General features: G+C 42.7%; 1 protein-coding gene across 5 annotated transcripts in view; it reads right to left on the bottom strand.

The window, feature by feature from the left end:
* Positions 1 to 27,076, bottom strand: part of CACNA2D3 (calcium voltage-gated channel auxiliary subunit alpha2delta 3) — a 963,339-nt gene that overhangs the window by 178,195 nt on the left and 758,068 nt on the right. For all 5 annotated transcript variants that reach the window (XR_002478711.2, XM_021671646.1, XM_064367210.1 and 2 more), the window contains 8 exons: positions 24,110 to 24,181; positions 23,791 to 23,852; positions 22,348 to 22,415; positions 18,196 to 18,241; positions 17,938 to 18,035; positions 15,435 to 15,528; positions 12,424 to 12,519; positions 6,875 to 6,996 (listed from right to left, as the gene is read on the bottom strand). Coding sequence is in view for 4 of the 5 variants with exons in the window: in XM_021671646.1 (XP_021527321.1) it covers positions 6,875 to 6,996; positions 12,424 to 12,519; positions 15,435 to 15,528; positions 17,938 to 18,035; positions 18,196 to 18,241; positions 22,348 to 22,415; positions 23,791 to 23,852; positions 24,110 to 24,181 (658 nt within the window). In the remaining variant the exon portion in view is untranslated. The remainder of the gene's footprint in view (positions 1 to 6,874; positions 6,997 to 12,423; positions 12,520 to 15,434; positions 15,529 to 17,937; positions 18,036 to 18,195; positions 18,242 to 22,347; positions 22,416 to 23,790; positions 23,853 to 24,109; positions 24,182 to 27,076) is intronic.

Raw genomic sequence — 27,076 nt, 5'->3', positions numbered from 1 at the left:
TGTCTAAATATAGCCATGGAGAGCTGTATGAGGGCTTTGAAATTATTTTACAAGTTGGCGACTTTAGCTCTGATTCATTGGTTAAATTTTTGCTGATCTATAAAATCGTAATTTCAAGCCCAGTTTTTCTGAGCAAAACCATTCTAAATAGGGATAGAGCTGGAGCACAATCTTCACTCCAAACTATTATTATTCTGGTAACAGTATGGCATTAGTATTAAGAGATTTTTAATTACCAGCAATGGTTCCAATATCCATGAATTAAAAAAGATACTGAGTACAAATTCTGAATGCCTAGAGTCCAATGCCAACCTTATAAAAGGTGCTCAATGAATGTGAGTTGGATGAAATCCAATTGAATTGAGAAGCAGGGAAAAGTCAACCTGAATTTGAATACACTTACGACAAAAGCAATGAGAGATTTTCTCCTGGCCCAAGTTTAAGCAGTAATAAAAACCAGTTTCTTTTCCAGTTTTTACAGGTATTCAATACATAGTAGAGAAAATTAGAGAGAGCTCCACCACAGTGACTTGTAATTAGTGATTTTTATGGTTTTCCCTGACTCTAAGGGGGTTATGAAATGTCCTAAGATGTTAGGTCATCTGTAACTTTGTCATGAACAAGGTAAAATTCATTTCATTATGCCATTACATTGAAAGTTTGGTGAAAATCCCAGTTACCAAAAACGAATACAACAACAGCTTGAGTTAATCAGAATTCATTTTTCCCAGATAGTTCTAGGAAAAAAAGTGAATAGCAAAGCAAACTGATAAGAGAGGCCACCACACACAAGTACACACACACAAAGCAATGTGGGGAGATGTTCTCATTCCCCACAGTTCCTTCTCCCTGTACAGTTGTGGCAAAAGCCACTCTGTCACAAAAAGGATAGCTCAATGATTCGAAGAACAGTAAGGTAAGTTCTATTTTTTTCTTCAGAGGACTGTGAAAAGGAAATCTTAGGAGATTGCTCGACAATTGCCCAGAGATTTCATACCACCAGGCCTACCTACAAGAGCTCCTGAAAGAAGCACTAAACATAGAAAGGAACAACCAATACCAGACATTCCAAAAATGTACCAAATGGTAAAGACCACTGACACAATGAAGAAACTGTGTCAACTAACAGGCAAAACAACCAGCTAGCATAAAAATTCACACATAACAATATTAACCCTAAATGTAAATGGGCTAAATGCCCTAATCAAAAGACACAGACTGGCAAATTGGATAAAAAGTCAAACCCATCGGTGTGCTGTATCCAGGAAACCCATCTCAAGTGCAAGGATACACACAGGCTCAAAATAAAGGGCCAGGGGAAGATTCACCAAGCAAATGGAGAGCAAAAAAAAGCAGGAGTTGCAATCCTAGTCTCTGATAAAATAGACTTTAGACCAACAAAGATCAAAAGAGACAAAGAAGAGCATTACATAATGATAAAAGGATCAATGCAACAATAAGAGCTAACTATCCCAAATATATACACACTCAATACAGGAACACTCAGATATATAAAGCAAGTTCTTAATGACGTACAAAGAGAATTAGATTCCCACACAATAATAGTGGGAGATCTTAACACTCCACTGTCAATATTAGACAGATCAATGAGACAGAAAACCAACAAGGATATCCAGATCTGGACCAAACAAACCTAATAGACATTTACAGAACTCTCCATCCCAAATCCATAGAATATACATTCTTCTCAGCACCACATCACACCTACTCTAAATTGACCACATAATTGGAAGTAAATCACTTCTCAGCAAATGCAAAAGAACAGAAATCATAACAAACAGTCTCTCAGACCACAGGGCAATCAAATTAGAACTCAGGATTAAGAAACTAACTCAGAACCACACAACTTCATTGAAACTGAACAACTGGCTCTTGAATGTTGACTGCACAAACAAAGAAATGAAGGCAGAAATAAAGATGTTCTTCGAAACCAACGAGAATGAAGACACAACATACCATAATCTTTGGGACACATTTAAAGCAGTGTCGAGAGGAAAATTTATAGCAATAAATGCCCACAGGAGAAGCAAAGAAAGATCTAAAATTGATACCCTATCATCAAAATTGAAAGAGCTAGAGGAGCAAGATCAAAACAACTCAAAAGCTAGCAGAAGACAAGAAATTAAGATCAGAGCGGAACTGAAGGACATAGAGACACAAAAAACCCTTCAAAAAATTAATGAATCTAGGAGCTGGTTTTTTAAAAAGATCAACAAAATAGACCACTAGCCCGATTAATAAAAAAGAAAAGAGAGAAGAATCAAATAGATGCAATTAAAAACGAAAAAGGGAATATCACCACCAATTCCACAGAAATACAAACTACCATCAGAGATTACTAAAAACAGCTCTATGCACATAAACCAGTAAACCTGGAAGAAATTGATAAATTCCTGGACACTTGCACCCTTCCAAGTGCAAACCAGGAAGAAGGTGAAACCCTGAATAGACCAATAACAAGAGCTGAAGTTGAGGCAGCAATTAATAGCTGCCAACCTATTTTTTCTTACCAACCAAAAAAAGCCCAGACCAGATGGGTTCACAGCTGAATTCTACCAGACATACAAAGGGGGGCTGGTACCACTCCTTCTGAAACTATTCCAAACAATCCAAAAAGAGGGAATCCTTCCCAAATCATTTTATGAGACCAGCATCATCCTGATACCAAAACCCGGCAGAGATTCAACAAGAAAAGAAAACTTCAGGCCAATACCCATGATGAACACAGATGCAAAAATCTTCAATAAAATACCGGCAAACTGATTATAATAGCACATTAAAAAGCTTATCCATCACGATCAAGTAGGCTTTGTCCCAGGGATGCAAGGCTGGTTCAACATACGCAAGTCTATAAACGTAATTCACCACATAAACAGAACCAAAGACAAAAACCATATGATTATCTCAATAGATGCAGAGAAGGCCTTCAACAAAATTCAACAGGCCTTTATGCTAAAAACTCTCAGTAAACTTGGTATCAACAGAACATATCTCAAAATAGTAAAAGCTATTTATGACAAACCCCCAGCCAATATCATACTGAATGGACAAAAATTGGAAGCATTCCTTTTGAAACCTGGCACTAGATAAGGATGCCCTCTCTCACCACTCCTATTCAATATAATATTGGAAGTTCTAGCCAGAGCAATCAGGCAAGAAAAAGAAATAAAGGGTATTCAATTAGGAAAGGAGGAAGTCAAATTGTCTCTATTTGCAGATGACATGATTGTATATTTAGAAGACCCCATCGTCTCAGCCCAAAATCTCCTGAAACTGATAAGCAACTTCAGCCAAGTCTCAGGATACAAAATCAATGTGCAAAAATCACAGGCATTCCTATACACCAATAACAGACAAACAGAGAGCCAAATCAAGAGCAAACTACCATTCACAATGGCTACAAAGAGAATAAAATACCTAGGAATACAACTAACAAAGGATATAAAGGATCTCTTCAAGGAGAACTACAAACCACTGCTCAAGGAAATAAGAGAGGATGCAAACAGATGGAAAAACATTCCATGCTCATGGTTAGGATGAATCAATATTGTGAAAATGGCCAAACTGCCCAAAGTAATTTATAGATTCATCATTATCCCCATCAAGCTACCTATGACCCTCTTCACAGAACTGGAAAAAAACACCTTAAACTTCATATGGAACCAAAAGAGATCCTGCATAGCCAAGTCAATTTTAAGCAAAAACAACAAAGCAGGAGGCATCATACTACCTGACTTCAAACTATACTACAAGAGTACAGTAATTAAAACAGCATGGTACTGGTACCAAAACAGAGATGTAGACCAATGGAACAGAAAAGAGGCCTTGGAGGCAATGCTACACATCTACAACCATCTGATCTTTGACAAACCTGACAAAAACAAGCAATGGGGAAAGGATTCCCTGTTTAATAAATGGTGTTGGGAAAACTGGCTAGCAATTTGCAGAAAGCAGAAAATGGACCCCTTCCTGACACTTTACACTAAAATTAACTCCAAATGGATTAAAGACTTAAACAGAAGACCTAACACCATAAAAACCCTAGAAGAAAACCTAGGCAAAACCATTCAGGACATAGGCATAGGCAAGGACTTCATGACTAAAACACCAAAAGCACTGGCAATAAAAGCCAACATAGACAAATAGGATGTAATTAAACTCCAGAGCTTCTGCACAGCAAAAGAAACAATCATTAGAGTGAACCAGCAACCAACAGAATGGGAAAAAATTTTTGCAATCTACCCATCTGACAAAGGGCTAATATCCAGAATCTACAAAGAACTAAAACAGATTTACAAGAAAAAAAACAAACAAACCCATTCAAAAGTGGGCGAAGGATATGAACAGATACTTTACAAAAGAAGACATACATGAGGCCAACAAACATATGAAAAAATGCTCATCATCACTGGTCATTAGAGAAATGCAAATCAAAACCACATTGAGATACCATCTCACACCAGTTAGAATGGCGATCATTAAAAAATCTGGAGACAACAGATGCTGGAGAGGATGTGGAGAAATAGGAACACTTTTACACTGTTGGTGGGAGTATAAATTAGTTCAACCATTGTGGAAGACAGTGTGGTGATTCCTCAAGGACCTAGAAATAAAAATTCCATTTGACCCAGCAATTCATTACTGGGTATATATCCAAAGGATTATAAATCGTTCTATTATAAAGACACATGAACACGTATGTTCACTGTGGCACTGTTTACAATAGTAAAGACCTGGAACCAACCCAAATGCCCATGGATGATAGCCTGGACAGGGAAAATGTGGCACATATACACCATGGAATACTATGCAGCCATAAAAAACAACGAGTTTGTGTCCTTTGTAGGGACATGGATGAATCTGGAAACCATCATTCTCAGCAAACTGACACAAGAACAGAAAATCAAACACCACATGTTCTCACTCATAGGCAGGTGTTGAACGATGAGAACACGTGGACACAGGGAGGGGAGCATCACATACTGGGGTCTGTTGGTGGGGACTACGGGAGGGACAGTGGGGGGTAGGGAGTTGGGGAGGGATAACATTGGGAGAAATGCCAGATATAAGTGATGGGGATAGAGGCAGCAAACCACATTGCGATGTATGTACCTATGCAACAATCCTGCACGATCTGCACATGTACCCCTAAACCTAAAGTGCAATAAATAAAATATATATATATATATATATAGAGAGAGAGAGAGAGAGAGAGAGGGAGAGAGAGAGAGAGAGAGAGATTGCTTGATAGAAGACAATGTTATTCTTCATAGGTCTCCAGCAGAATGAAAAAGTTCACTGTCTCTTGATATTTTAAGCAATAAAGTGTGATATAGACAAGCATAAAGAAAAAGCTTCAGGCCTGGCACAGTCCCAGCACTTTGGGAGGCTGAAGTGGGTGGATCACTTTGGGAGGCTGAAGTGGGTGGATCACTTTAGGTCAGCAGTTTGAGACCAGCCTGGCCAACATGGTGAAACCCTATCTCTACTAAAAATACAAAAATTATCTGGGATAGTGGCGGGGCCTGTAATCCCAGCTACTCTGTAGGCTGAGGCAGGAGAATTGCTTGTACCCAGAAGGCAGAGGTCACAGTGAGCCAAGATAATGTCACTGCAATCCAACCTGGGTGACAGAGCAAGACTTTCTCAAAAAAAAAAGAGCTTCAGACACCTGGAAATTTACATTTGAGAAAGCACACACATAACTATGGGCAGGCATAGACACAGGCCTATCAGCAAAAGAGCAAAGACCCAAAGAATCTTAGACCTGAAAAGAATCTAACAGATAATCTAGTCGGAAATCCCAACCAGTGAGAGAATCTCATCAATAACATTCAACCGCTCCTTAAATATGTCCATTAATGAGGAACTGTCTTCCTAATGAGTCCATTCAACTAATTATAAGAGCACTCTTTGTTTTCCACAAATTTCAAAAGCACTCTTTCTGAAAACATTTTCAGTCATGGAAATGAGAAAGCACCAAGCCTTAGGGAGGAGGACTGGGTGCAAACACTGGAGAACTTCCCTTCGGACTGAGTTAGGAATGTTTGAAAGAGATTAATACGAAAGGAACTGATGTCATATGTAAAATATAACTACAGATGGAACTTTCCGGTGCAACCCAAGTTTACAGAACTAGGTTTCATTCGTCTCTCAAGTTTCTTCAATGAACAGTATAGAGTGAGCGCCTAAAATACCAGATGCGTGAGGCAAGAAAAAAAAATGAGGAAAATTGAAGCATTTCCAGTATGTTTTGCTTCCAAACTGGTTAAAATAAAATAGGATTCAGTTCTTTTTGGAGGCAGGTGACTTTAAATTTTTATACTATCATATCATAAACTCTTAGGACTGAAAAACTAATCAGCTACGTGCCTCTCATTGGTGACTGCAGGCTCCTGTCAACAGAGCACATGGCTATACAAAGTCAGTCCTTAGTCCTGCATATCCATTTAAATCAATTCTTTCCAATGGGAAACTGTGGACCTCTGCAGGGATGTGACTCACTGAAGGTTCTGGCAAGGGATGCTTGAATTTTCTCTAAGTGGAGCCAGGACAACATAAAAAAGAAACAAAAATTGACTGATAAGTTTGTATTAAAATCCCATAGGGTGCAAAACGCCAGCCCTGCTTCCTGAAATACATTTGTATAATTTCATAAAGGAAAAGCCTTCCTTTTATTTGAGGTTATTACACTTACAGAACTGGACACTGGTTCACGGCTGGCCCAATATTCAGCATTGGCTCTGAGGATTGAACCTGGTTCTGCATTTGGGCAGCTCCCCGACACCCTGCATACAATGCCCAGACCCACTGGACCTGACAGACAGAGCCCGCCTCCAACAAGGGCACCCACCAGTGCTGAACGGGATCGAGTAGACGAAGCTCCCTGGAATCTGCTCAGCGGCTCTTCGGTACCAGAGAGGGAAATGGTCTGCATTAAAAATGTTCTCCTTGTCACCAGCTTTCAGGAAGTCCCTTGAAGTGGAAAAGAATCAGAAGAACACTGTATCACTTGGCACTGTAAACGTGGGCCTGGAGCACCCCAACAGCCTTCGTCAGGTAAAACCAATGTTTGCTTTTAGAACCCCAACTTGCATTTCTCAGTATAGAGGGGGCCTTAGTTAACACTGCATACCCCAGATTACTCAAAAATACCTTGCAGAGCTCTGGCAGTCAGATTCTGAGTGGGTAAAATAATTTTTCCTTGTATATCTAGTGAACTAATTGTCTTAAAGTCTGAAGCCAACCAAACAAACAAAGCCTTCTGGTTTAAAGCCTTCTGGTTTAAAGCGGCCATCCTTGGTTTTTCTGATAGGATTTCTGTAGGCTTTAAAACCCACACACATATACTCATACGCTTGGGAGAATCAACTTCTTAGGTAGATCTCCTTCTTCTTAGAGCAAGTATAAAGAAGGTAAACCATGCTTCTTAGAAAAAGTGCAGAGGAGGTAAACGTGAGCCCACACTGAAATCTTTGCACCCTTCTTCCCTCTCCTGCCTCCTCTCCAGACAAACAGGCCTGCTCATGCCCCCTGTGAACATCTCCACCCTCCACTGACTCCCTGCCTTCTGCCCAGGGAGCTTACCTGTCAGGAAGGCTAGGTACATTCTCCTTCCCATCTCTTCCTCTCAAAATCACACTCATTTTCCAAGTGCACCTCCTCTACCATCTACCCCATGAATCCACAGAGCCACGTGCAAGCTCTTGCCACACACCCTGTGCCCCCACACTCTTGGTCACTCTCATATAGCCTTTTTTTTTTTGTCCTGCACAATCATCATACCCCCTCCTCAGACCTCCCAAAATCTCTGAGGACAGGAGATTTTTTTCACAATTGTGCACTTTTCACAGAGCCTTAAGCATACTCAAGTCCCAAGGCATGATTATTGACCTGACATGCCTCTAGAGAGTCACGTGTGCTCTCCAGCACCTGAAGTGCCTCATCTTGGCTGATACAGTGCAAGGGGAGGAAACGACTGCCTAGTTAGGCCACAGTCTGCTGCAGACATTTTTCAGGAAGGGAGACCAATCAGGGGACAAATGTGTAGGTAGGAAGTTGGAGAAGAAATGGCACCACTTTCAACCCAGCAGTTTGCAGCATACAGGTGGCTCGCACAGACCATGGAGAGAAATTTTCATGCTAAGTTATAACTGTCTGGTTTCCTGAACTTGGTACCTAGTTCAGGAAAGCATTCTGTGGTTGCAGGGTGTGTCTAACCAGTGTGCCCTTCACCTCTACCAAAGATGGAGTGCCCACTTTTTAGAGAGGAGGCTCATGCCACTGGAGGTCACCCTGCAAGTGCTTAGATGGTTCTGGAATCTACCTCCCCGTAACCTGTACTAGCATGTTCTAACTCCTCTCTAAGGTCTGGACCTTCTTCCCAAATTCCCAGGGCCTGGCTCTCAGCAGGTGCTTGGCATATGCTTAACGATCACAGCATAAATCTAATCTCATATCCAGATAAGAGCTTCTCTAGTATTAAACACAATTTCCTATACTTTCAAAAATAAAATTCCTCAAGTCTTTCAGTATGGTCATCTTTATAAATGCTCTACTTTGTTAATATTGCTATAAAATTTTGCACTACTAGAATTGGTAATCATAGTTCAAAAATGGTCTGACATAGCATAGCTGCCTGCATTTGATCTTGACTCATTGACAAGATGATTCTCCAGAAATTAAAAACTTAAAAAAACTTTTTTCTTAAAGCACTATTCTCTCATTCAGAAGGCCAAGGCCAACTTTGGAGTCATATGCAAGATTGAAAAAGTGCAGAGATGCCCTGTTCGTCTAGAATGCTGGACGGCGGGACTTCCAGGCTCATCTTGGTAAACAAGCTCTTCCTTATGCTGCTGTATTCAGTGGTAATGCTTCCTGACCCGAAAGTCATCAGGCTTCAGAAATACTGAAATTTTAGCATTTTCATTTCTTTCCCTAGATGTGAAATTCTTTCTTTCTTTTTTTTTTTGAGACAGAGTCTTCCTCTGTCATCCAGCCTAGAGTGCAGTGGTGCCATCTCAGCTCATTGCATCCTCCACCTCCTGGGTTTAAGCAATTCTCTGCCTCAGTCTCCCGAGTAGCTGGGATTACAGGTGCACGCCACCAAGCTCGGGTAATTTAACCTGACTTGGATGGTGTGAGGAGGAGCCTCTGTTTCCCAGCCCTTGGCGGAATGCATCATTGCCTTCCACACCAGGTCACATTTTTAGCCAGAGCTGAGCAGAAGGCGTTCGCACTCCCAGCCGGTCTGTTCAGTGTTCATTACAGCTAAGAGGTGCCCCGTCCATGCAGCACAGGTTAATGGTGCCATAGGACACCTTTTGCCAGAGTCATGGCAGATGAGATGGTAGGTTGGTTAGAAGGTGTGAAGTGGTCCTCACTTAGATGGTGACATTCAGGCTTTGGGGGTGACTGGCAATAGGTCTGGAATACTGCACATCTGGGTATCCAGTGCCCCACTTCCCAGGATAGCACTGGCACCCAGGGCAGCCAGCAGGAGCCTGCAGCACTTGGTCCCTGTTAACCCTGGTGTTCATGAGAAAGGACTGAGTTGCCGGGAAACCCCCTGCCAATGACTAGGCAGCACTTCTGGAGGAAAACGGGAAGGAGAGAGACCTGATTTTACAGAATCCCAAAAATGTTCTTCAGGAAGAAAGATTCTTCTGGATAAGGTGAAAGTCTCCTTCTGGATACTAGGAGCTACTGCAGTGGTAAGTCAGGCTGGTCTAGGTTCTGGGAAGAACTGGGTGACTCTGAGTGAGTAACTGAGTCTCTGACCTCCACTTACTCATCTACAAAATGGGAACAATAAAAACGCGCACTTTACCAAGCTTCTATCAGCATCACATAACACCATATGTGAAAGTGTTATGGACGCTGAAAACATGTTCTAACAAATATATGGGATTCTTAAAGCCCAAGAGTTTCTTTTGCTCTCGGTGGTTGAAACGGGAGGAGTAGGTGGTCACTTATAAACTTAGGGCTGTACACTGTGAAGGCTAACATCACTGGATGCTATATGCATGGTGATGTGAGAGGTCATACTGAAGGCACAGGGGGTGACAGCCAAATTACAGTATAACTGACCTACTTCCAAATGCAGGTGGCGGGATATGGGATGAAATCTCAGTGTAGGAGACTGATGATAGTATGAGTTAATTGCAGGGTGGCAACTTTATATGATCAAGTTCTCTGCTCAATACTTTAAGCGCTGCCTTTCATGCCCTAGTCAGAAACAAAAACCAAACCAAAAGTCAGAAAGGCTAAAAACTTTCGAAGCCTGGCTTAGAGAATGCATCCAAATAGCTGGATCCTGACAAATACTATTTGATGGGAGAGGACAGGCAGGTAAGGCCCTTAGGCAACAGATGTCAAGGTGCCTCTATATGAAGTAATGATAGGAGTTTCTTGAACAGAAGATTTCATCCATTCAAATTGTCAATGAGTACCCACTCTTTGGGTCACAAAATACCATAGAGAATAGAACACACAGTTGTAGATATTTTTAGCTTCCCAAATAAATTTTCCATTCATAAATAAATATATATTTTTTAGACAGTCTCACTCTGCTGCTCTGGCTGGAGTACAGTGGTGCGATCTCTGTTCACTGCAGCCTCTACCTCCCGGGTTCAAGCAATTCTCCTGCCTTAGCCTCCCGAGTAGCTGGGATTACAGGTATGCGTCACCATGCCCTGCTAATTTTTGTATTTTCAGTAAAGACAGGGATTTGACATGTTGGCCAGGCTGGTCTTGAACTCCTGACCTCAAGTGATCTGCCCGCTTCAGCCTCCCAAAGTTCTGAGATTACAGGCATGAGCCACGGTGCCTGGCCCATCCATAATTTTTTTGATCTTCACAGTAACCAAAAAAGATCATTGCTCTCACTTTTCAGGTGGACAGAATGAAGGCACACAAGTGAGATAAGCCAGGTATACCTCCCAGCTTCCTTACTGTACTCCTTTGTCTTTGAAATCCATCACAATAACACAGTTATGAGACCAGCCAGGTGTCACGTTTTATTGTTGTTACTGTTTTGCTGTTTTAATTGCTTGTTTCAACCTCAAGGCCAGCAGCAGACTTCCTCATTGAGTATAGAAAATGAATTCCCTCGTCTCCCTTTGCCTCTCTGGATCCTAAGACGAGAAGGCAATGTGTATCTCAGCACCACTAGTCCTTCCCAGGAACTCGCCCTCTGGAAAAACAATTGTTTGGTGGAGGGAAGTGGGTAAAAAGCTAAAAAAAAAAAAAAAAAAAACGGCTTTAAAAAATCAAGTTGCAACTATAATCAACCTCATAGATGATAAATGTGAGTATCAAGAAGGCCAAAGTCCTGGAACAGAATTCAGAGCCAGTCTCTTAAAATATCTAAACATTGATTCATCTGTCATTTACCAGACTTGGTTTTGTAAGGCTATACGGTGGGTGTCAGGGCCTCAGACAGCAGAGGCAAACAGCACCGCCGAGCTCCAAGGGAGCACCACCTCCTTGGACCCTTGATGAGCCAACCCCTCTCAAATCGGCAGCTACCCTATGGCTTGGTTATTCACCTTTAGGTACCCTGAAGGTTAGGAGTATGATGTTTCATGGTAATCTCTGATTTCACGCATATGCTCACAAACCACTCTCAGACATTCTGAATCTCGGGACCCATTGTCCATGTTTTAGCAATCTCTCTTGCTTCAGAGAAAAGAAACAGAAAATACTTATTAATGGGCTCAGAAAAGACTTCACAGCCTACCTACTAGCACTGGTGAAACACCAATTTGAGTTAAGGGCCCATGGCTCTCTGAAGATACTGGGGCTGAGCATCTGAGTACTAGACCCAGAAACTGCCCAACATCCATCCAGGCCTCTTTGGAAGTACAAGGAGACACTGTCAAACCCCAGTGTCCCCAGAGGGCACACTCCTGGGTGTGGAGCTCTGCAGTCCCTCAAGCTAAGCACAGAGGCACAGGGGTCTGTTAGTAAAATATAAACAAACAAACAGGACTTGGAACACTGATTTTCGTACAGGCAGGAATTCCTCAGCATAGCTGCAGAACAGCTGAACGCCCTGAAGCCATTTGTTACGAGATGAGCGTTTCCTCCCTCTGGCAGCTCCCCCAGCAGCCGCACCACCTCCCAGAGTTTTGAAATGACTCATCAGGGCGGGAGAGGACTCCAGGATGGTGGACAGAAGCCAACAAGAGTGAGGAACAAAGGGTGGCAGAAGGGCTAACAGGCAGGTGAGAGTACATGCTGGGCCCCCCTGGTAGAACAGAGAGGAAAAATCTCAATAGGCCTGGGGTGGCCTGAATTATGTTTCTACCAGTAGTGGAATCAAGAAATGAAAGAAGCCTCTCTTTGAATGCTCCATTTCAGGAGCTCCCTGGGCCCCTACAGAGGATCCCTCCTACTTACTGATTGGTGAGCTGCTCGGCCCCGACAAACAGGTTGATTCTGGAGAGGCCCGTGCGAGTGCCCAGGAAGGCAACCTCCACACCCTTGTCAGAATTCCTGAAACAGAACAGCGGACATCAGGGGGAAGCCTCTAGACAGTAAGCAGATAATAGCATAGCTTTCGCATTTTAAGACTCACAGAATGTTTTAACAAATAGTAGTTTTGAAACGAACTTTAAATGAAGCTATAGAAACATACACACACACACACACATTATACACCACACACCCCCAAGCACAGATTGCCAACTTGTATCCCTTACACAAGTTTTCACAGTAATACTTGCAGGAAAAATGAAGAATTTCCTGCCAACAAAAACAGCATGTGAAAAAATCTACTTCCAACCATACACACATCTTTATCTCAAGGTTCTGAGTGCAAGTTCAAATAGATCTGGCTAAGAATGGAAAGGACTAGCTTTTTGCATTAATGCTGCCAAGTTTAATCTCTGTCTTGAGATCACTCGTGGAGTGTGCGATTAAAGCAGCTGAGCCATGGAACCAAGTTTGCAGCATCCCACAGCCTGGAATGCCACATAGTTGGAATTGGTTTTGCCATCCACAGGGTTGATTACTTATCACTTACCACTAACTTCTCACTTCTACCAGACCACAGGCCTTATTCTCACCACCAACCCCTAAGAGATGTGTAAAGAAATGGCTTCTTCCAATATCTCTGTAGGAGGCTACACACAGGAGAACTCTAAGAACGGCCCTAGCAAGGAAAACTAATATAAAAATTCACTAAAAACCATTTTGTTTCAACTTCCAAAGCAAATTTTATATGCTTGAGTGTGTTCTTCAGGAGATTTGCAAGGCATATTTTTTTCTATGCAAAAAGCAAATGGTTTTTCTCCACAAACACATAATTTTATCCTACAATAAATGTATGAAGAGAAAACCAATTCTTGAGCTTGTTTCTCTGTCCTAAATGCTACTAGCAATTTGATCCAAAGCATTCTCCATGTTATCTTCAAAGTAAGGTCATTTGGTTACTTGATCTTTGATGAAAGTCAAAGTGGTAGATGTTACCTTTAAGTATTTAAGGTCTGAATCAAAACCAACATTATGCATTTCTGCTTGTAGCCTACATCAAATTGGAAAGCCACGCTGTCCAATCAGTTACAGATGTGGACTACAAAGCAAGGTACCATTTTGGAAATCTTTAGTATGTGTTAGGAATGAATCAGCAACTTTTGCTCAAGATTTTGAGTTTCATGAGAGCCTAAAAGAAACACTTCAAGATTCACTAGAGAAAGAAACCCCAAGAAGGGCTCAATTCTTTGCCAGCTTCCCAGGAAATAAGATCCATGCCATGAAGGCAAGCAGTCCAAAGACACCCCCAATAATGAAAACGGCAGTCTCTTTGGGGCTCCAGATTTGCATATTAAACAGCCTACCCCACATCTCCATTTGGGAGACTTAGCCATTTTAAGTTCATGAGGTCTAGAAGAGAGAATGGCCACACCCAGCCCTAAACTTGATCCTCCCCCACTGTCTCCTATCTTAGCTAATAGCGGCATCTGCCCAATAGCTCATGATACAAATCTGGGAATGATCCTTGATGGCTCAACCTCCCTGCCCTCACACAACAAACCCATTATCAAGTCCTGGGGACCCTGCCTCTGAAGCAAGCCACAAGTGGACCTCTTCTCTCTGTGCCCACTGCCCTGGTCCAAGTCATGAACCCTGGGAACACTGTAGGAACCTTTCCTATTGTTCTTACCCCATTACACTGTTCTCCACATAGCAATACAGAGGTCTTTTTGTAAAATGCAAATCTGATCACTTTCCTCCACCTCTTAAAATCCTCTGGTGATCTCCCAGTGCTCTGAGTATAAAATCCCAATTCCTTAACCTGACTCCCAAGGTCCTGAGCACGTGGCCCCTCTGCAGCCTCATCCTCAGACATCTTCCAGCCTATCCTCCGTATGTCAGCCATGCCCACCTTCTTTAAATTCCTCCAATGTGTCAAATACTTTCTCATCTCAGGGCCTTTGTATGTGCTGTTCCTGGAATGCTCCCCGAACCTTGAACTAGTTCCCATCTTCCTCCTCCACTTTAGATCTGTTACACTTCACGTGTCTTTACTTTTCCTTCAAAGCAGTTACGATTCTTAATAATACAGTGCACTATATACCACAGGTGCCACGGTGTTAAGGGCTCTATTTGTGTGGTTTCTCTCCATTTCCCCAATACCTCACTCAGAGTGTGGCACATAACAGACACATAGTCAAGACTCGATGAATGAATGAATGAATGAATGAAAATGAGAACTAATAAATAGAAAAGTGGAGAGACACAGGATAGAAGGGAAGACAAAATGAGGGTATGAACTAAAGAAGAACGTAAAAGTGGAAAGAAATGAACATGTAACTCATGAAGATATAAGGGAAAAGGTATGTTGTTCTTTTCCTTGTTAATCTTCAATAGTCTACTTAAATTAATAATAGTAAAGAAATAATAATAAGCTTCTAAAGCAGTTCTCATCCTAGTCTTTGATATCAACTACCCCCGCCTTCCCCGCAGGCCCTCCGCCCTCCACTTCAGAAATAAAACCACACGGTTCTATCTGACACCCTATGAAATCGAGCTCTCACTTCTCTGTCCTACTCACAACCTAACCTGGCCCAGATCCCAAGCTCCCTCAAGACTGCGAAGTAGAGAGAGCCGTGGCGAGGCAGGAAACGAAGTTCTCTTCCGCCTCCCTCTCTCTGGAAGTGTCACCCTACCTCAGCGTACCAAATTTCATGTAATGTTAAAACTCAAACAAATTATATGTCAAACCCAGGAGCTTGCCATCCAAGCCTGAGCCGCTAATCTGCTCTAGCTCTTGTGGTTTGGAGCTTTGGGGAAAATTAAAGAACTTTAACACCAGGCTCCTAAAACTGTTTAGTTCTTTAAACCATAACCATATTTCGGAGTGTTGGTGAGGAAATGGCCATGAAAGGAGGACACGTGCAGCCACTTACTCAGATTTGTTGAGAGCCAGGCTGGTCCAATACGCTTCAATGGGGGCACTCACCACGGCATCAAAAAGGACTTCTTGGATCAATTCTTTATCACCTGTTGGGAGGGACAGATGAAAGGATGCTTCGGCAGGGCTGGAAGAGGGGCATGAGAGGCGCTCACGGGCTTATGACTGCAGTGTCTGCAGGCTACTTTCTTACACAACGTGTTTCTTTGTGAGTTAAGCTCCCACCGGCTGAACATATGAAACAGTTTTGACACCTGGTATGCCTGCAACACAGGAGCCTCCAAAGCATTTGGGCGAGAAAGTAGTCAACTGAGCGACCTGGGAGTCTCACAGACTCTGCTTTCTCCCCTCATCTTGTGGTTCTCACCATGAACCAGCAGGCTGAGTCCCAGATTTGGAGACCAGAGGCCAGTACTCCTTGAACACTTGGCTGTCATCATCCCCATCTCTGCCCTCTCCTAAAACTGAAATTCTTTAGCATCCTGATGTCAGCCTCTTGTCACATAGGAAAGGGATACCATAACTTAATGACCACTGGGATTCTTATTTTGCGATTCCTTCTATTTAAGAATTGTTTCATATTATTTGTTTTTATTTTTATTTATTTATTTTTTTTGAGACAGGGTCTCACTCTGTTGCCCAGACTGGAGTGCAGTAGTGTGATCTCAGTTCACCACATCCTCCTCCTCCCAGGCTCAAGCAATTCTCCTGCTTCAGCCACCCAAATAGCTGGGATTATAGAAGCAGGCCACTACCACCTGGCTAATTTTTGTATTTTTAGTAGAGACAGGGTTTCACCATGTTGTCCAGGTTGGTCTCAAACTTTTAACCTCAAATGATCCGCCCATATTGGCCTCCCAAAGTGCTGGGATTACAGTCATGAGCCACCATGCCCAGCCAAGAATTGTTTCATTTTAAAGGAGAATGTCTGTTCCTATCCAAAGAGGCTCTTGGTAGAGCTCTGTGGAAGAGGCCAAGGAATGAGAGGATAAGGTAAGTCTAGGAGAGGCATCCTAGAACTCTCCAATTGCTCTGCTGTGGAGGAGGACAACTGACTGTCACATGAGGCAGGCCAGTCCTTACCCTGACTGGGGGCAAAATAAATAGATAAATAAAGAGCTTTGCTAAAAAGCAAAAGCTAGAAACAACTTATCAGTAAGACAGTGAATGTATTGAGATAAGTTATGTAGTGAACTTCTATAGAGTAATGCAAGTAAGTGCATTAAAGCTAAATGATCACACAAATTCCAAAAATATAATGAGTGAAAACACAAGTTGTAGTACATATATATGTACATATAGTATGTATTATATTCTATATACAGTAATTCATATAATATACCATACATATAAAGTTTAATATATATTTTTAAATAATATAATGTTACAGATTGTTTATGGATACCTACATATGTAGGAATAGCATTAAATTCTTGAGAATAATGAACAAACACAGATGGTCATTCTCTTTGGGAGGGAAATGGGGCCGAACAGGGTCCCAGGGACCTCGGCCTTATCTATAACGTGTCATTCCTTAAAAAGCACCTGGAGTAAGTTCGGCAAAATATGAAGATTGGGTAAAGCTGGAGAGTGACTATAAATATATTATTCCTATTGTCTCTATACTTTCATTTTTTAAATATGCCCTTAAATAGTCAAAGACAATGACACACTGGGCTCATAGGATGTCCATCTGATCCTTTCCCTGCCAGGGCATATCCCAAAAAATAAATCCATTGTATGGAGATGTCATTTAGCAGCTGGATAATCTCCTTACACCTCTCACAGGATTACATGTGTAAAGCACTTTTCATGTCATTGAACGCACGATGCTTGTTAGAGGTGGGGGCAGATGTCACGATCAGTTTTGGTGGCTCTCCCCCTGCCCAAAGTGTAGCTGCTGGAGCTATCCTGTGAGAGTATAGGGTCTGCTTCTGCCTTAGAGGGGCATTCAGGCCTGCTGCTGCTTTTCCCTGCCTCTTTTGCACCGGCCATTGACCATTTCTTACTCAATGAGCTCACCTAGAAGGGGATACTTGGTAGGAGAAGGGGAAGGAGAACATGTACCATGCTGAGAGGCTACGTGTCCCCGTCGTGACTCCACTCTTGGGAGAACCAGGAGACCTAGATATAGCCTTGAATGAGACATGTCCTACTTCCAGCCTTGGTTTCTCATTTGCAAAATTAGGGAGATGAGTATTTACAGTCCCTTTGCAGTTGTAACATTTCCATCCTATTCAGTTGCTTGACTAAATGGTTCAGAAGGGGACAAAGCCCAGTACAAACTGCTAAACCAGGATTGGGGATTCTGTGCAATTTTCTGTAATCCACATTCTTTCTCCTGTTCCTACAGGAAGCAGATATTTCATTGGATCTCATGTGACTGATAATCTCTGCCAAAGCAAAGCATCCCTAAGAAACTGAGGCCAAAAAATAGTTTTGAGTTCACTCCCACCATCAGCCCTGAAGGCACAACACACTTTTGAAAGCATACTCACATTGGAGCAGAGGTTCTTTGCCTTTGAGGTAGAGCTTAATCGCTTCTAACTGAGACAGATGGCGGTGCTCAGGGTGTAGGTCAGTGTTGCAGTAGGACCTAAGAACATGGTACGGCCCAAAACAAAAGCTTGTCAATATTTACAGCATCTGCTTCTTTTGCCTTTGAACCAGGAAAACTGGGCAAGGGACCACAAACCATGTGGAATCAGAGGGCAATGAAGGATGCCATGGCCAAGGAGGGATGGTTTAATTCTTACCATTCATCTGCCAAGGACACATCAGGATGTTCTAAGTCATGCAGGCCTGGGGGACAAGGAGAAGGGGTTCATGAGTAAGTACCACTCCCCCTTATCCTCCTGTGTGCTTCGAATATTCTAGGGTAGGGCTGTGGGGTGGATTAAGGGTAGACATCAACTCTAAAGTTGTACCTGCCTTGGAGCAGGGACTTTGAGCAAAATAAATGAGTTCCCTTCCAGGCAGGACTCTCTCCCCATCTCCACCTCAATCAACCAGCACTGTCACTTTCCCTGGCTGTTCGTCCCAGGAAAACCTTAATCCCTTGAAGATACAGGATACACTAATGAGTCCAGAGGGAGAAGCTTAACAGGATGGTTAGAAACACTCACCCTGGTGCTCCATATAGTCCGAGATGGGAACTGGGCTAGGCCACTGACCTCCTGTGTGATGTTAGTAGGTTACTTTACTTCTCTAAATGTCAGTTTCTTCATGTGAAAAGCAGGAATAATAGTCCCTAACTGATGTGTGGTTGTGAGGGTGGAATTATAGGTTGAACAATAGGAAGTTGCCAATACTCAACTGTTTTTGAGCAGCAAAGATTGCTAGTTGTTACAGGATCCTAAGTGAAGACGAGTTATCCGTCTGGGAAGGAAACTAGGGGAGCTGGGACTTGCAGGGAAATCTGGGAGTTTTTATAGATGGTTCCAGACCACCTTAGCTCTGCAAGGATAACTCTGTTTCATTCTATCTTCATATGGCTTGATCTTAATGGGTTATCAGCAGACATACACTTCTGAATGATGACCTCAGGAACTCCCATGATGCTTATAGCCTGCTTTGGGAAGTTAGTTTCTTAAATGACCAATAGTATTTTACTGTGTCCAGGACTCCAGTTTTCTTCTCAAATACAAATCTATAAAAGAAGTAGCAAAATGCTAGACCTATCACACAATTCTGCTTGATTTTACAGAGAGTAGAGAATATATTAGAATCAACATCATTGCATATGACCCAAGTGGGCATATCCAGGCTCCAACATCTACAAGCTGCATGACCTTGGGGATGTTATGTCAGCTCTTTGAGTTATATCTACCATGAGGTACAAGTAATACTGCAAAACTCACAAGTGCCAGAAAACAGCTAAATGGGATAGGGATTAGTCCCTAGTGCGACCCATCCATCTATGCAGTCTTTCTTCTTTTTCCCTTTTCCTTCTTCCCAACCAAACAACTTTCCTTCCTTCTTTTTACCCTCTCCCATTCCTTCCTTTCTTTCATACTTTTACTGAGCATCTGCTATATGCCAGGTATGACTCTAGGCCCTGAGAATATAGCCGTGAACAAAACAAAACAAAATCACTGCCTTCATTGTATTTAATTTCTAGTGGCAGAAAAGAGATAGTAAATTATATTAAAATTTAACTTTAGAGCATATCAGATAGTGGCAAGGGCTAAGAAGGAAAACAGAACATAGAACAAGAAGAGGGAGGGCCAATGGCGAGAGTCGAAGAGAGAGAGAGAGAGTTTCCATTGTAGCTATGGAGGTCAGGGAAGGCTTCCCTGATAAAGTGACCTGATGAGGCAAGGAAGAGTCACGTAGGTGGCAGGGCGGGTGCTCATGGCAGAAGGAATAACAAGTGCAAAGGCCCTGGGAAAGGACTGTATCTTCCCAGAAAACTGGGTTAAGGATGTCAAGTCTGTTTTTCTAGTTGCAGTTCCCATCTCCCAACCTCATTCACAAAATCCTCTCTGGCTATATTTCACAGGACCTATAAATCAAACTCAGAGAAGATGAGATCTATAGGGAAGATCTTTTTGACTGCTTGTTCTCTGGGTTTCTAGGGCACCAAGGAAATTTAACTGTACTCTAATTTTCTCACCTCTGATGTTGGTCCTTCTGAGAAAAATCACATCTACCGATGATTGGAACTGCTGACAATAATGACATAAGCTCTAATTTGTTGAACAATTATTGTGTGCAATACATATAAAAGATTTGTAAGAGAAACAATTTCAGCAGGTAGAACTATAGCCCATACCTTTAATCCTGGTAATGACTCCTTATATTTTTTAGCAAAATAGACCTGTTTGCCATCTTTGTAATCTCTGACATTGGCAAAGCACGTGGAAAATTCCTACATTCTCTAGGGAAGTACTCCTTATTGAAGATCCTATAGAAGTATGGTTGCCAACCCCAAGGAACTCCTTCCCTCTCCAAGAACAGAAGAGAACAATATCACACCAAGGCTCCTGGAGATGACGAGACCCTCTACCAGTTGGCCCGAGGGGAAGCAGCTTTCCTAAGTTCTATTACTCAGCAAAGCTGGCAGGATTGTCAGTCTTTTTATTACAGAAGACCAACAGAGAGAGGAAGATATGACCTCATTTGTGTGGGTAAGCAGCCACTCTCCCCCTTGCTGAGGATTCGAGCTAATTTCTTGCATAGTGGTTACAGTTAGCTCTGAAATTCTCTCTATGTGATCATTTAGACTCACAGCTGTGGAATATACAGGAAGAAGATAGTGACTGAAAAAGAATCCAAAAGACAATGCAAAACAACTGTGTGTATCTGTGTCTCCGTGTGTGTGTGAGAGAGACAGAGAGGGAGAGAGGGAGAGAGAGAAGGGGAGAGAGGGGGAGAGAGAGAGAGAGAGAGAGAGAGAGAGAGAGAGAGAGAGAGGAAGGGAGGGACAGGCCCATGTATTGAGGATTGAGGATTGACCAAGGGAATAGACCCTTGAGAGGCAATTAATCCCTGAATAACCTCTCCTTCTATTATTCTGACCATGAGTTGTTTCTTCAGCTTGACCTCACATGGCTTAGACATGAATTTTCTGGCTTCATGGGCAGTGATGTCTACAGAGCCAACATGGCCCATAGAGCCAGAAAATTCTAGAAGTGAAAACATGATCTCTGAGAAAACATCCTGGAGAGTGTCTTGGCCATATTAGAGTTGCCTGTGTTCTCTGGTGTGTCTCTGGGAAGAGAGATCACACGGGTAGCTCTTTGGTGGGCACATTCTGGGTTCTGCCCAGCTCACAGTGAGCCCCTCTACTCCCTGTTCTGCCCCATACGATCTCACAATCACTTGGGAAGCACAAAACAACATCCCTGAAAGAGCCTGGGCGGGTACCATGAGCAGTAAACCAGAGGCTGTATCAGGGAACATCCAATCCCTTCCTCATGCCCTGTGGCATCACCTGAGGGTGCCGTGGATGGCCCAGCTTCTGGCAGCTCACCACATTCACGTGCAATCAGTTCTGACCAATTAAAACTTGGCTTACGACAGACCTCCGTATTCCTGGCTGTCCTCCCTATGGAGGTCCAGAAAGACTACTGTTCTGGGCCAACTCCTTCTCTGTTGACATGCGAAACCTAATGACCTGCAAGTGAGTCACTCAAGGCCACTCAGGGAGTGGGTCCCTTCAGAAACGATGTCCACCGCCCCTGTGAGCTCATAATGTGGGACAGGTAACCTCTTGAACTACCAGGTTGCTGGGAGATGAAAAGGACAGCACGTGTGACAGCAATTTTAAAATTTAAAGAGCTGTACAACTGCTCTTCACTGTGCACAGGGGCACAGTAAACTCTCTTATGAAGACAAGAGCGTCTGGGAATTTCAAGGTGCTAGTTACTCCCTCTGACCTATGTAAATCATTTAAATGGTCACATTTTCCTTTGGGCCGGGGCTGCCATGAAACACAAGTGAAATATGTGGCTCAACTGTGTAGGAGACACCAAGGCTCTTATATCTCTGTTTTCATGGTTTCCCCTGGGCATGAGTTATTTCATACATTTGTATTTCTCCCAGGTACTAATTGTTGTGCATGAGAAGGATAGAGTTGAGGGATGATTCCTATTGACTTACATTCTGCTTTCATCCACAAAGCTGTTGACTATGAGCCACTGACAGTCAACAGCATCGTGGATGAAAGCAGAATATAAGTAAATTAAATCACAACCATGAATTGGAATTCCTGCCATTCTGAAACCTAGGCACAACAGGGAAGAAGAAAGGTATTAAGAATATCAAGTAGGCATTTGTTTGAGTGGAATGCCCAAGGGACTGGCCAGAGGTGTGGACAGATGAACAAGTTCTTCAGTTAACTCAATGGCTGGCTCCCGAGCTTTCTTCCCACACCAAAGGATAAGAGGAGCCAGGCGGCATCTTACCTTCTTCGATGGTTACATTCCCTCGGAAGAAATACTTCCCATGGCCTCTGGAGAGCGCCACACCTAAACTGTGCAGAGAGACAAAGCAGATCTTGAAATCCCTGGCATCAACTCGAATAGACTTGTGGGCTAACATTTTTTAATTTTCCATTTTTCACATTTCCATTTTATGATCTGTAAACAATTTTTCCAACCGTTTACTTTAGAAAGCCTACTGATTATTGCTGGTGTTGGTTTTTCTTAGGTTCAATCAGCTGCTTCAAAGTAATTTCTGATTGGAAATGCCAGCAGCAGTTGGCTACTCTCTGTGTTTTAAGAGTTGTGGCAAACTGCTCGCCCTCCCAGCAAGCCCTCCTCTCGGATGCCCTCCCAAGGACCATGCGCCCTGCTCTTTATACACCCTTGCCCTGCAGCATTCAGCCAGAGATGGATCTCTCCAGCCCCTAGAGTTTGGGACTCAGGAAATTGACCCCTTTTCGAGGACAAAAACGAAAACTTCCACTATACGTGAGTGTAACCACATGACTGTGGTGCAGGCTTCTTTGCCCAGTCCTCTGCCTAGTCTAATAGGTTTTTCACACTCACTGGCTTGATTTAAGATTCGTTCTGTTTCTGTCTAAAGTAAGAGACTATGTTTGTAAAACACAGAGAGACTATTTGGCAAACCCACTTAGCAGCTCATGTGTTCTTAGTTTGCTCCTGGTTCCACATGGAATCCACCCATGATCCTTGGCAGTTTAGGACAACAATGCTAGAATTTATTTTTCAGATTCCTCTATAGTCAGTAAACTCCTTCTCGCCTTAGCTCTGAGACACCAGTTCAGGAACATGAAGCAGGCCTACTGAAATAATTTTTTTTACAAAACGAATTACAACACTAAGTTAACAGGAGTGGGAAACTTTAGAAAGCTACATACACATCTGAAAGCAGGCAATTAGGCAAAGCTATTTTTCAGGACTGTTACAAAGAGAAACAACGGGATTCAAAGGTAGACAAGCACACAAGGACAGTTCAGAGAAATGGAAACAGAGGCACAACATGTAGGGATGGATATGCCGCCTCCAGGTTTGAAGGATTGTTTTTTTTTGGTCACGGAAATAAAAGGTGAAATGGAACTCACAAGGCAGCAAGTTCAATGGCTAAGGACCCTGGTAACCCTCTGCACTGGTCCTCACCCTTAGCAGGAACCCCGAAAGCTTATTTGCTTGAAATGAGATGCAAAGCCATGGCAGACTGAATGAGTTCTCCTGGGTGAGCCTGAACCATCTCCCCCTTTCTGGAAAACAAAAGCAGCCTGGGAAAAGCCCCCTCCTCACTCTTTCCAGCCTTTCGGCAGGGTGTTTGGTTATCTTCAGATGATGAGTTCTGAGAGTGTCAGCAGGTTTTGTACAAACACAACTGATGGGTCTGATGGAATGTCCATGTATTATGGTCAGCTCTACCTGAAAGGAGTACCCTTGATGTCTGTATAATAGTAGTCATTTGTCATCACCAAAACCCGTTTCTAGATTGAAAAAAAAAAAGTCGTAGAGAAAAGAAAACATGGTTAGTCTGCTAGGTGAAGTCTTCAGAAATAAATAAAAATAAATGGACACACTATGATCAGGTTAACAGTACTACATGAATCTTGTTTGAGATAAGTAAAGACAAGAGAAAAATGATCTCAGCGAAAGATATTTATTCCAGATATAGCTTTCAAAGCTAATTTTTCACAGTGGTTTGTTTTAAATTAAGCGGCAAAAATGTTTGAGAAAAATGTACCCCTTTGTCCACTGTCTTCTTCACCTCCATGGAAAACTTCCCCGTCTTTCGATTCACCATAGCATTTCTCAACTAAAATGATAAAAGAAAAGTGTGTTAGTTCTTCCCTGGATTATCACGTAATCTGGACACCTTGCATCCTCAGTGTGCAGTAGAGCCTCCATATTGAACTCACACCTCGAAAACAGAGCTTCTGAAAAATAAACAGCCAACTGCTCCTGTACAATGTGAGACAGGCTAACAACACTAAATAAATAATCTTCGTCTTCAATTCAGGGAGCTCATGTAAACTTCAGGACAATAACAAAACAGCCTCGACAATATTGATGAATCCTGTGGGTCAGAGAGTGAACTCCTGGAAATCTGCTAAAACACAGAGCAAGAATGTCTCTGGGGACAAGGTACGTTTTCAAAAGGGATACGGATTTGTCATGGAGAAATCACTTTTCAAAACGTAATCGAGTTAAAGGCATTTTCCTACACAGTAGTTAAAAAGAAAAAAAAAAAAGGCCAAGCATTTGGAAGACAGGGATTAGCCTTTCCTAAGATGAATCATCTTTAAATGCTCTCTGAGAAATCTGGGCCAATTAATGACCTTGCTGATGAGGCAGTGAACAGGAGCGACCCTGTGTCTGATTTTTGGAGGTCCCGTTTAGGAGCGGTGTCTGCCTCTCCTCCCCCACTCCCGGCTGACCTCATCTAATTACATGTGGCCCTTCCATGAGTTCAGAGGAGGACAGCAGACGCAGTGATGAAAGATGTGCCGTCATGGGCACCAAGGCAAGACGACAGAGAAGGCCAGTTAATGGAATAGGAGCAAACGCTGACATGCCACAGCCCGTCGGGAAAGGCTCTCTTCCCACCCTTGTCTTGTCTTTTTCATCTTTCCCCTTCTTTCCTCCTTTGAGGAGCCTGAGTAAGATCTGGCCGATAGAAAACTGCAACACTAGGTCAGCAACCTAAATTTGATTCGAGGCTGTGTAGATTTGGGTTTGCATTCTCATCTTCTGTGTGAGTGAGTGAAAGCATAATTTTTAGCTGGAGGCATGTATAAAATAAAACATATATTTTACTCAAGATTTTTTTTAACAACACATAATGGGCATTTCTGGAAATATTTTCCCATTTTAACTTTTGTGGTTTTGGACAGGGAGAGCTGGTCCTAATTAAGTCTACTTTCTAACTTTTAAGAACGACTCGATTTATCTTTAACATGGTTTTCATTTTTCCTCTTTCTGGTGCCTGCCTAAAGTCATTTGGGACCTTCTCCTCTCACATTCCCCAGGCAAACTACAGACTAGGTAAGCCTCTCTGTGCCCCCATGCCACCCCGCCCCCAACTCCCAGTAGCACAGAACAATCAGCATGGGGGTCTGGGAGTGTCCAAGGCCAGGGTCACTGATGCCTCATTTAGTCTTGCCTTTTTCTTAAATCATAACAAAAGCAGGTTATACTTATTGAACCTACTTGTGAGGCAGGATGGCACTGCAGTTAGGGAATGGACTCTGAAGCCAGAGCTTTATGATCCTGGGCATCTTGATCACTTACCATCTCTGTGACTCAGTTTCCTCTTCTGAAAAATGGAACTAATGCCAGCACCCATCTCATTAAGCTGTAGTGAAGGCTGATGAGTCAACATTTAGAAGAGTGCCTAGTATCTCCTAAGCACACAGTACTTGTCTGCTATCCTCCATCATCATCATCATCGTCACCATCATCACCATAGTCAACAGCATCTTTATCATCGTCATCCGCATTACCATCTTCCTCATTTTCACTCAGTGTCAAGACACCTTTCAGTAGCTTAAGGAATCAGGATGCGGACTCAAATTTTCCTGACACCGACACCCAAGCTCAATGTTTTCCAAACTTTTTTGACTTTGAGCCATGTAAAAAATACATCTTACTCTGATAATGCCCCTCTCTATCTCCTATTTTAGTAGATTTTGTTGCTTTTATTTGCTGCTCATGAATCACTAAATGGATTTTGTGACCTCTCTCCCCAACTCCCCACATTGAAAACTGCTGCTCTTAACTGCCTCTGGGTTTGCACAGACTGAAAAGGAGATAGCCCCAGGTAGAGAGGTAAACCACAATATCAGTGCTCAAGTTTTGCCGCTGACACAAGCCAGCTGTCCTGTGACCTCTCTGTGGCTCAATTTCTTCCTGTTTCATTCATTCTGTCTAATGAGTGAGGACTCCCAGACCCCAGAGATCCTGTCAGGTGCTATAAAAACAGTGGTCATCAGATTCCTATGAAATTCAGATACTACTGAGAGATACTGTTTACTGAGTTCTTACTGTGTGTCAGGCACAGATTTTAAAACCCTCAAACTTATCGTCTGAGGTGCTGTTATTGTCCCCATTCTACAGGTGAGAAAAGAAAGAAAGAAGACAAGAAGTTTGCCTAGGGTCACGAGGCCTCTGTCTCTTGAGCTCATGCTCTTAACCTCTGCTTTCCAAATCAGAAGAGAAAGCACCTGGACAAAATTATTTTATAGCGTTAATACAAAAATCATATATTATTTTCAAACTTTAAAAAAAATCAAATAAAATGTTTTAAAAATTGACCATGTCATACTCTGAGGTCTTAACTTCCTGGCAGGCTCTTCTACAAACTCTAAGTTCTGTGATCTGGGGCTGAGGGGAAGATGGTTTTCTGTCCTCTTTGCCAGAGGAAGAAAGGGAGGTTGATGATTTAATAGACTATCCTGCCAGAATACAGCATTGTGAGGCTGGAGCATTCTAGAAATGCCACTTTTGTATCTTAGGAGGTTGCGGCTTGAGAAGATGAGCAACTTGCCCAGAAGCACAGTCAGTGGCACCCCTAGGTTGTAAGATGGCAGAGGAGTCCTGAGCACAGGCCAGAGTGATGGGGAAGAGCAATGTGATCAGTCCTCAGCTAGGGTGGGGAGGGCGTGATGTTCACTGCTTTGAACTTGCCACTGCCTGGACTTACAATAGTGAA

The sequence above is a fragment of the Aotus nancymaae genome, unplaced genomic scaffold, assembly GCF_030222135.1.
Source record: "Aotus nancymaae isolate 86718 unplaced genomic scaffold, 86718_ANA_hifiasm-v0.15.2.pri h1tg000067l, whole genome shotgun sequence".
Lineage (NCBI taxonomy): Eukaryota > Metazoa > Chordata > Mammalia > Primates > Aotidae > Aotus > Aotus nancymaae.
Note: the sequence above shows the minus strand (reverse complement) of the source record. Positions and strands in the feature narration are given on the sequence as shown.